At 42.6% G+C, this 10,081-nt stretch overlaps 1 protein-coding gene across 1 annotated transcript in view; it reads right to left on the bottom strand.

Annotated features, from left to right (window-relative positions):
- UTP6 (UTP6, small subunit processome component) overlaps nt 1–10,081 on the bottom strand; it is a 29,258-nt gene that overhangs the window by 13,448 nt on the left and 5,729 nt on the right. Inside the window, exons 2-15 of the mRNA XM_019517009.1 lie at nt 9,731–9,815; nt 9,065–9,106; nt 8,726–8,818; nt 8,273–8,320; nt 7,177–7,240; nt 6,395–6,513; nt 5,239–5,316; nt 4,621–4,702; nt 3,743–3,824; nt 2,440–2,621; nt 2,008–2,087; nt 1,350–1,427; nt 998–1,177; nt 181–261 (exon numbers count right to left, since the gene is read on the bottom strand). Coding sequence (XP_019372554.1) covers nt 181–261; nt 998–1,177; nt 1,350–1,427; nt 2,008–2,087; nt 2,440–2,621; nt 3,743–3,824; nt 4,621–4,702; nt 5,239–5,316; nt 6,395–6,513; nt 7,177–7,240; nt 8,273–8,320; nt 8,726–8,818; nt 9,065–9,106; nt 9,731–9,815 — 1,294 coding nt within the window. The remainder of the gene's footprint in view (nt 1–180; nt 262–997; nt 1,178–1,349; nt 1,428–2,007; nt 2,088–2,439; nt 2,622–3,742; nt 3,825–4,620; nt 4,703–5,238; nt 5,317–6,394; nt 6,514–7,176; nt 7,241–8,272; nt 8,321–8,725; nt 8,819–9,064; nt 9,107–9,730; nt 9,816–10,081) is intronic.

The following is a 10,081-nucleotide window of genomic DNA, read 5'->3' as shown; positions in this document are numbered from 1 at the left end:
ACAGTTGTGTTCGCATGCTGACTCCCCAATTTACATATTTTGCTTCACAGCAATGCCAATTAGCCCCAGGTGAGTACCATGCTACCACAGCTACACAGGACTCATGGTAACCCAAGCTAACTCATTCAGAACAAGCCCCTGAACTGTACAGTGTAGTTGTAACCCTGTACAGCCACGTACCTGGTAGAGGGCTTCTGTGTCCTCTTTCCTGTTTGCGCCTTCACTCCACTCTGCCCACAGAGTCCATAAAGATAGGCTGTCCTAGAAAAGAAATGCAAGGAGCCAAAGGGATAATGTTAGAATACAACTAAGCCTCAGTCTGATCTCAGGAAAATGCAACAGATGCCAGGATCACCAGGGACTTTTAAAATTAGTTTAATACAACATTCACCCAAGCTCTCAGCCACAGCTGCTGCACACCTGCTGTGAAATCATCCATCCAACAAAGCTGTAATTAAAATGACCTTTTCCCCTACTCTAGAACCTCAACAGTGGTCCACATGAATTTGCTCCTCCTAAGGTAAAAAAAATGCTGGAAATGGGGAGGACATCCTGCTCTTACCCTCATACAGAGATCTGCCCAAAAGCAGCTCTCCAGAAAAGCAAAACAATACACCAATTCTCTTTGTCTCTCATCCCTATGCCAAGCACTTGAAATGGGGCAATCAGGAAAGCGTGCAGCCTGCTAATCTAGGGTTTCACATACCACCCACCCCTAGGCTTAGCATACTAGGGGTAAGAAAGACCTCTTTTACTGAGGTAACAAAAGCATAGGGCATAATTAAGAGAACACCAGCTGCCCATCAGAACTGGCTTCAAAGCTTTCAATTTAACAAGTTGTGATTTGTATTCAATTCCTTCCAGTAGACCTAGAATATCATTGATATGTTTAACAGTGAACCCATTTCCCTCACTTTAAAGACTAATTTAGCAAAGGAAAAATAAAAAATACAAAAGTCAGAGGCTTCTTACATAGCTAGCTGAGAGTGCCACAAACCTTAGATTTCACTTGCTTGAAGGCTTCTTCAAAACACTCGGCCACGCAGTCACTGTTCAGCTGAATTAGCACTTGCAGTCTAGTTTGCCACATATCCACTGAGGGACCAAACCGTTTGGTTGCACCTGCAGCTACCTCTGTGGCCTTTTCAGAAAGGTTGAGCTCCAGTAACAGCTGAAGCTGAAACAGTGATTGAAATTAATGATCAGGTCAGGTCCACACAGAGCACGTGAGAAAATAAGGCCCTGACCTGGTATTCCTGTATATGCAAAGCTCCTATTTCCTTTAGTGGAAGCTTCAGGTGCCTACAGACCACAGGAGCAGGCCTATCTAGATATAGATATCTCCTTACCCACTGCTTATACAACTCCTCTGGCAGCAAGTTAGATTCGTGGGCTCTGCTGAGCACACTCAACATCCTTTCCAGTCTCTGAAATAAAGAAAAAAAGTGAATTAAATTTACTGCTGTACATTTTGGAGACTCCAACAAGCAGCTGTACATTTTAGGGCTGGGGCTTTCCAAACAGCCTAGTGGATTTAGATGCCCCGAACCCACTCAAGTGAGGATGGATGCCTCATTCCCTAAGGTTCAGTTGAAGAAAGGCTGGCAAGAGAATGGCCCTTTGGCCCCACCCCTGCTCTTTTAAAGACAGATGTGCACAGATATTTACAAAATTCAAAGCACTGATAGTCTGCAGGAGATGTCCTGTCACTCTTAGTCTTCCCTGTTTCCCCTCCACACAACAAGAACTATGGTTTCTAAATTTTTATGTATGTCAGGTTTCAGTGAGATAACAGTGGATGGCTGATGTAAAAAGCCCTGAAAGACATGCATCTAATAGGGAGAAAAACTGATCTTTGATTATAGACACAGCTCCAAGCATTCTAGTATGATATGCAGCTTCAACCCGATGGAAATCTATGGAAGTTTGTTTGGGAATAAGAAAGAGATAAAGGAAGTCAGCAAGAGCAGCATCTTTTGCTATTTTGAATGTCCAACAAGAATTTACCTTCTGTCTTAATGCTTCGCTATTGGTTTTCCGGTTATATCTCTCCAGGCAAAAAGTGACATAGCATTTCCACATGGGCTCTGCAAAATCAAAGGGACAGTCATACATTTAATAAAACCACAACAGCAAGTACATATACCAGTCTTGTAGGGCAGAGTGACTGGCTGAACACTAAAGTACTATCATCTACTTTTTAAATAAAAGTTACACTAGAGCAGGACCACCCATAATTACAGCAAATAAATATTTAAAATGGTTCCTGTCCAAAGTATCCCATTGACAAACAAGAGGTAGCACCCCAGGACAACTGCTTTCTATTAAGATGCAGACCCCTACAGAAGATAGCTCGGGGACCCTGCCTGCACATTTCTTGCAACTCCATAGAGCACAAAAGTAGTGAGCAAACCAATGTCAAAATCAAGAGTTTCTAACCAGTGGGGAGTGAGGTCACAGCTTCATCAAAGACTGCACAGCACCGTTCCTCCTTCTGAGCCACCTCGGATGCTTTTGTCTGTTTAGATGAATGTTGTGAGGATGGCAGAGACCCTAACTCCAGCTCCTGCCGTGCCATGTAGTCCCATGTAAGAGGGTCATCCGCATGTTCAGCCTGCAATCTAACACACAAAGTCCATGAAGTCATCATACACAGGGTTCACTCTCTTGCTGCAGGCATGTTCTCGAGCAGGGATGCTCAATGCCCGGAACGTGGGCCAGATCCGGCCCCCAGTGCTGTGTTATTCAGCCACAGGGCTCGTCATGGATCTGAAAAGTTGTGGGGGAGGGTGACACTGTTCCCCTACTTGCAAATCTGTGAGCCCATGAGGAGCCACAGGCTGTGTGCACTAGACTGGGCATACAGGGCAACATGGGGCCCAAACCCAGTGCATGGGGCACTGCCCTGGTATGTGGGGCCTGGCATGGGTCCAATCCTAGCACATGGGCTGGGGTGGTGGTGCCAGGCCAGGCCCCAGGGTCCAGTCTCAGCATGTGGAGCCTGATCCCAGCACGCAGGGCAGGTATGGGGCCCGATCCTGGTGCACAGAGCTGATGTGGGGCTGCACAGGGACCTATCCACGCATGTGGGGCCATGAGGAGGTAGTGCAGGGCCCAATCTGGCCTATGCCACTCATCTGGCCTGTGATGATAAAAGCTTGAACGCCACTGTTTTAGAGGTGTACAGGTGGGGAGTAGCCACTGGCTGTCTTGTTCCAAGTGGATAATTCTAAACAAGAACATTTCACCAATAAAATAGTTCATCCTCCCATTAAATGCAGATAATCAAATACTGTCCTGTTTCTTTATAAGTGCTCTTCAATCCTGGCTCAGATTTGATTAACAGTTTTAGGAATGAAGGAAGGAACTTTGAGAAACTTTACGTACAAAGTAACAAGGAAAAGAAGTGAGCTAGGAAGTCATTCGTTCCCTATGAGTAATAGTTATTAAGAGTTGTAAGAGTCACAGTAACCCTAAAATAACTGTATTTTATCCACATTTTGTTAACATGTTCTTACAGGAAGCTGGGTTCGCATTTTAGGTACAACATCCTTCTCCAGAAAGTTTGCTTAGATCAGGCATCAAACAAAATATCATGCCCTAAAACCGCTGTTTTTCTTAGGATTTTTTGGAAGGATTTAATATCCATGTTCCCACTACAGTGGCTCTTGGACACCAAACTACCATCCAGGCAGAAATGAGAACAATGTTGGCTTTTAAAAAGAAAAAAAACCCAACTTACTTCTCAAGAATTTCTTTTTGCAAGTCCAGGGTAAAATCAAAGAGCTTTGCAATAGAAAGCAGAGAAAGATGAAACTCAGCACCTAGAAATCAAGAGAACCCAGGTATGAAAGACAAGTGTTAAAATAATGCACAACCCTCACCTTAGGGCACTGTCCTTCTGTATCTTCTTGACTTTGCTCACTGATTTTTCAAAGGAATTATTACTTTTCTAAGCAAGTAAATGCAATATAAAGGAATGTATTTATCCACTGAAATGTTGTCACTCTTATCCATGCATTAAGATAGGACAGGTAAGTTCCCTATCTCTCACTGTCCGCCTGATGTTGGTTCCAGTAGCCAACAAGGCTCTGACCCGAACAACCCTTTTCTCACAAGGAGTTTAATGGAAGGACATAGTACTGCTTGCATGAATGAGGGTTACAAGGTTGATTCATGTCTTTCTGAGTCCCAGGATATTTCTATCATAATTGTAATCGGGATCATACTAGGAAGATCAGATTCACAATGCAAGGAGGCGAGAGGCTTAATAAAATAAGCCCTATAGTTTGTGTCAGTATCATCAACAGATACGGAAGAGATTTTTCTTTTTTTATGCAGATACACTAGGCCAGATTTTATGGAAGGATGCTAACGGCTTTCTTCTTCTGTGTATGAGATGGAGAAGGGCAACAGTTCGTATTTCAACCCAAAGGCTGGTATGGCGGAGGAGGTCCCTATTTGCAGAATGGCTGTGAATTATCATCTAGCGCTACCCACATTACTAGGCACATTGCCTTGTGGGTACAGTGCACCCATGCTGACACTGGAGCCAGGACTACCCATGCAACATACCAGGTAATAGTTTTTCCGAAAAGGAGATGGAGAGCATTAAATTACCCTGGATTTTCTGAATGGCATCCCTGTAAATTATTCGAGCCAGTTCCCCATGAAGAATCTCCTCAGAATAATTGAACTCCCCCTGAAACGTTAAGCAAAGTTAGTTAGCTTCCTTCTGGAACCGCTGTTTTCTGCAGCAAACTAAGAAAACAACACACAGAACTGATTATGAACATTTCCTATCTAACCTGGAGAGACCACCTAACATGAAGGCAATACCTACCCCAGAACACAGAAAACCAATTTAATTGTTTTTTTTGTCAGAAATTGGTAGTTATTTAATAGTTGTTTAACAAATACAGAGTAAATACAAAACTGGAAAATTAAAGCTGTTACTTTCTTGGAAAAGGCCTAATACAAAAAAATGTGCGTGTTCCCTGAAGGAAAACAAATTAATAGCTTACTGGATCTGGCCCCCAGCCTGCATTCAGGAAGCGTAAACGCAGCAATATAAGGTGTCACTGAACAGAAGACCAAGACCCTCCAAAGGCTACAGCTCTCAAACAATACAGTAACACGTCCAGTGAAGTACCACGTACTTCTAAAACCCTTAAGTTAAAAAACACACCGCTTGCCTAGAAATAGTCCCTTTAAAGACAGATGCATGAGGCCACTTACCAAGTCCATCTTTGCTTGTTCAAACTCTTTCTTTTCTCTTCTCTGCTTCTCAGCATGCATCAGTTCCATTCTGAAATACTACAAGAGACAAGGGAGTAAAATGGAAGAGTGAACTTAAAGCACACAGCGCACATCAGCATAATCTGACAGCATTTGCCAAAGCCAGCCCTGTTTGAAGAGCTGTAAATCAAAATTTCACTAAGTCCCCATTCTGATCTAGGAGCCATGCTGTAAAGAGCTACAGTTTGAGTAAGAGAAAATATAATAGCTATTGTTTTAAAAAAAAGTGGGATTAAACCTCATAAAAAAATAATTTACTCAACTATCAACAGCACTCTTCTGATAACACATTAGCAAGTGAACAGTAAAAGAAAATTTGTAGAGCAATTTCTTCTGCTATTTCCTGTTTGATGAGTGTAGGGAAACTGCCCGTTTTGTGTACAGACTCTAAGCCATGCACTTTAGCAAGGGAACATACTGTACTGCTCTAAACTGAATTAACTAGCTTAACTATGCTGAAGTCAGATGAGACACAACCAGCCCTTTTCCGTCACATAAAGAGCATCTTCTATAATAGGAATCTCATGACTCAAAACAGTCAATGACTTTTGTGGGAGTCACTTGGCTAAATCCTTGCCAGATGTGTTCCAAGCACACTCCAGCAGCTCTTGTTGCAATTTGTATTGTATGGGCTGCTTTGGGTTTATACCAGTCCAAGTTCACTTTCAAGAAGAAAAAAGCATTTCTTGGTGCAATAAGGAATGCATGAGATAAGTGAAGTCATGCATCTGGCATCCCCAAGACGGGGCTGAAAAAGAACCTGTCTGGTCAGCAAGACCTTCGGCTGGTTGCCTGTAGGGACCATGAAGAATTCTTCCCCAGGCATACTTTACTTGTAATCCCCAACAGATAAGAGTTTTCCTTGTAGAAATCACAGTATCTTGAGAAAGGTTTAATAAGAATTTCTGACGCATTTAACACAGAATTCAGAATGCTATTAAGCAGTGCATGTATACACAGTCTTGTCTCAAACTATTACTGGTTTTCTACTTATTTTGTTAAGCCACTTCCCACATCTGCTGCAATGATTGAAAACTAGTTTTTGCAAGACCACTCCAAGAAAACGTAACTACACGCAGAAAAACCACTAACTCACTTCCTGATAGAGTTTTGGACATTCTGGATGGAAGCGCAATGCACGAAGGAACAAGTGCCGGGCACTTTCTGATGACAGGCGTTCCTCCATTTCCCATTTTGCAGCCATAATCCACAGTGCTACAACAGAAAACTCACGTTAGTTTGTTTCAATCCCTGGACAGTGAATGAGTGATGAAGAGGAACAATGTTGGAAGGCACTCCCAACGGGGCGTGTCTGTGTGTGTTTATTTTAATATTCTTGTATGTCATCCCAGCAGCAACGATGCCCAGAATGAAGTGTTTGCATGCACTGGGTTTCTGGCTAGTCATCAAATGTTTGGCCATGACTTTGGGATTTGTGCCTGTAGCACACGTGATTCCCAGTCTCCTGACCAAGCACTAGGCAGCCCCAGGATTTATGTAGCATTGGAGATCAGACCAGATCAAGGGCATTCAATCTAGTTAGGTTTTAAAACCGAAACAAAGGGACTTGGTTCATTTAAAATGTTCTACCTTGGAAACAGTTTTTATTCCCTGCTCCCCTCTAGGGAAGGTCCTTCAGGCTGTGAGAATCTCTATATAGCTCAGCTTTTAGATCTATAAGCAGCAACCATCCCTCCATGGGATTAACAAGGTAGGAAATGGTCTGCTGTTACACACCTAACAGACAGAACTGGCATCTCAAAGAGCAGTAACTTGGATCAACACTAAGTTTTGGGGATAATCTATCCTTTTTGCTCTTCTAAATGAACTAGGTTTAATCATTTAAACATGTGATGCTAAAAAAACATTTTACTGTACCTGGCTTGTTTGGATGAATGGCTAACATAGCAGAGAAAACCTTGCTAAGCTGAAATTTCATATTCTGTAAAAAACACAAGAGAACTGATTTACCCATTGATTTACCCATTTACAGCAAACTTATCACCAAGGGTTACTCATTGTAAACCTTCTTGTGTTGAACTGAACAATGAAGAGAAAAAATGATTCAGTACGGAAGGCTGCTAATAGACTACAGCTGTGAAGAAGGCATTTTACATCAATGCCACTGTTTGTAGTAATTTCCCTCTTGACAGAAAGGCTGCCTTTTGGGGATAAGATTTGATCAGCATGGAAGAGAAGATTTTTTTTCAGAATACAAGGGAAATCTATTCTACTCTGATGGTCCCAAATGACTAGCTTTGAAATGCTACATCACTGTATCCAAGACAGGAAATGCATTAGATATCTTTGACTCAGTGTACTGGAGAACACAGCACCCAATGAACTCATCCTCATTGTGTTTTTGGCCACAAACATGCAGTCTGAAAATCAGGCAAGGAGGACAAGTGCTTTGGTGGTCACACACAGTGCGACAAAGCCACCACGCACCTGTGCTAGAGAAGTCAAAGGCTGACAGAGCATGAATATTGCAGGTCAATACTGACAAAATGAGAAGTTTGTACAGTGTAAAGTTGCCAAGATCCAGATAAGCAGTGTGTGAACTGCTCGAGGTTCTCACAGATTCATAATTCATAGGTTGGCTCCCCCATTCTGGAAGTTAACTGGAGGCAGTCAAACAACAGCTGCTTCCCTCAAAGATGCCAAACCACTCCTGCAGCAAGATGCTGCAACTCGTATATGGGATGGCAAGTGTTACCTCTGCCTTGACGTAGGCAGTGCTATAAATTACAATGTGAGCAACAAAACAGCACTGAAGTGAGAATAGGAATTCTGAGCCAAATCCTGCTTTCATCTGTCAGTGAAAAGTCTGAATACCTCCAGTAATTTCAGTAGAGTTATTCCAACTCTAGTCCGAGAAGAATTCGATCCTCTGTCTTGTAACACAAAATATAACTGGTGGTTCATCTAATGAACATTTTAAATGAAAAAAAAAATTGACATCTTGCAGACTCACCCACTTCTTGCAGAAAGCAACATGTGACAACCACAGCTGGACATCCTCCTATTGGGAAAGCAAAGGGGATTAATCAACACTGTAGTAAGACTGCCTCATAACTACCTGTGCCTTCTGCATTTGAAGTGCATCAAGAAATTCCCTGGAGGTATCTTGAGATCCTTTTAAGGGTATTGCAGGGTGCCACACAATGCTTGGACTGTGCAAATATGCTTCACAAGACAAACCAAGTTAAAAAAAAAAAACACTCTGACCTCTGACCTGTTGTGATCTTTCTGAGTTATCTGCAACAGAAGAATTGCTCTATTCTTGTTCTATAGTCAAAAAGAGTGAAAACTAAAAACTGACATTTTCCAAGTGGTGCCTCAAATCTACTGAGGGGTGCCTCGAGCCCAAAAAGATTGAGACCCCCTGCTCTGGATTGTCAGGCCCTAGAAAAGACACCTCACTTACCTTCCACTTTCCTGTGGCACGCTTGAAGAGGCCTTGTATTCTCTGCACAATAGAGTACTCTATTTCATCTTTCTTAAATGAATATCCAATGCGCTAAGAGGGGAAAAAAAAGAATGATAAATTAAATCTTGACAGTGAAATAAAGTTAAACTATTTTAACTATTTATGGCAGTCACCATCCCTGGCAGTGTTCAGGAGGAGGCTGGACAAGAACCTTGTTGAGCTCGTCTGAGCCCATTACCTCCTGCCCATGGCAGGGGACCAGACTTAATGATTTTACAGGTCCCTTCTAGTCCTCCTTTCTATGATTCTATTTCATATTGTGGTTGATCGACTTACCGATCTTCTTTTCTTGATAAGTTCCAACAAATTAATTTCATACTAGGGGAAAGGAAGAAAAGACATTCAAAAGTAACTGAGGAAGCATACAGTAAGAATTTAAAAAAAAAAAAATCTTTTTTTTTTTCTTTTTTTTTTTTTTAAATTGCCAGGAGATGAATACAAGTTGTATCTAAAATGGCATTGCTACCAAGTGAGAGCCACACATGTTTAGGTAGCCACATGACCCAAGGTTGATGGCAATTATGCTGGATTTCTTATACTCAACTGTGAAATTTTAGACACTCGATCAACTCATAGCAGACCCACCCCTGGAATCCTAGAGCTCAATTCACATTTTAAACAGCACAAAAATGATTACACTGACTAACACGGATTTTCTACGGAGCCTCTTGGAGGGCATTTTAAGCCTTACTATCAAGACAGAACCTGAGGCACGCCAAAATGAGGTGACATGCCTGCGGGCACTGGCAAAACTGTGAATAAACCCCCGAAAGCCAGGTTTCCAGACCTGCACTCTACCCCTAGAACAGGCCTCCTGATGTAGTATTATTGTTACTGAAGCGCCTCATCTGCACGAACAGTACCATCAGAGCTAGGACTAGTGTCCAGCAGTGAGGTCAAAAATGCGCGCTAACACGTTCTGCCAGAAACAGTCGAACCCACCTGAATATAATCGATGAAGTCTTCTTTGTGAAGGGCTCTCCTCTGTATTTTGTATTCTAGAGCCAAGGCTTTCTTAATGACAGCCCTGAAGAGACATAAGTTATCAGCTCCCAGACATCCTCTCATGAGTCCCTGACAACTCATAGATGCTAGGGGGCTCTCAACAAATCATGGAGTGCGACCCCCTGTCTAGGCAGGAAAAAGCGGTGGGGTCAGATGACCCCAGCCAAATGCCTACCTGACAAGCGACAGGGCTAAAGAGCACGGCAGCTTACAGTGGCATGGGGTCTGAGTTTCATTTTGCTCCTTTATCCCAAGGGGGCAGAGAGAAACAACCTCCAACAGCAAACA

The sequence above is a fragment of the Gavialis gangeticus genome, unplaced genomic scaffold, assembly GCF_001723915.1.
Source record: "Gavialis gangeticus isolate Ggan-Ray unplaced genomic scaffold, GavGan_comp1, whole genome shotgun sequence".
NCBI lineage: Eukaryota > Metazoa > Chordata > Crocodylia > Gavialidae > Gavialis > Gavialis gangeticus.
This window is presented reverse-complemented; position numbering and strand designations above follow the sequence as displayed.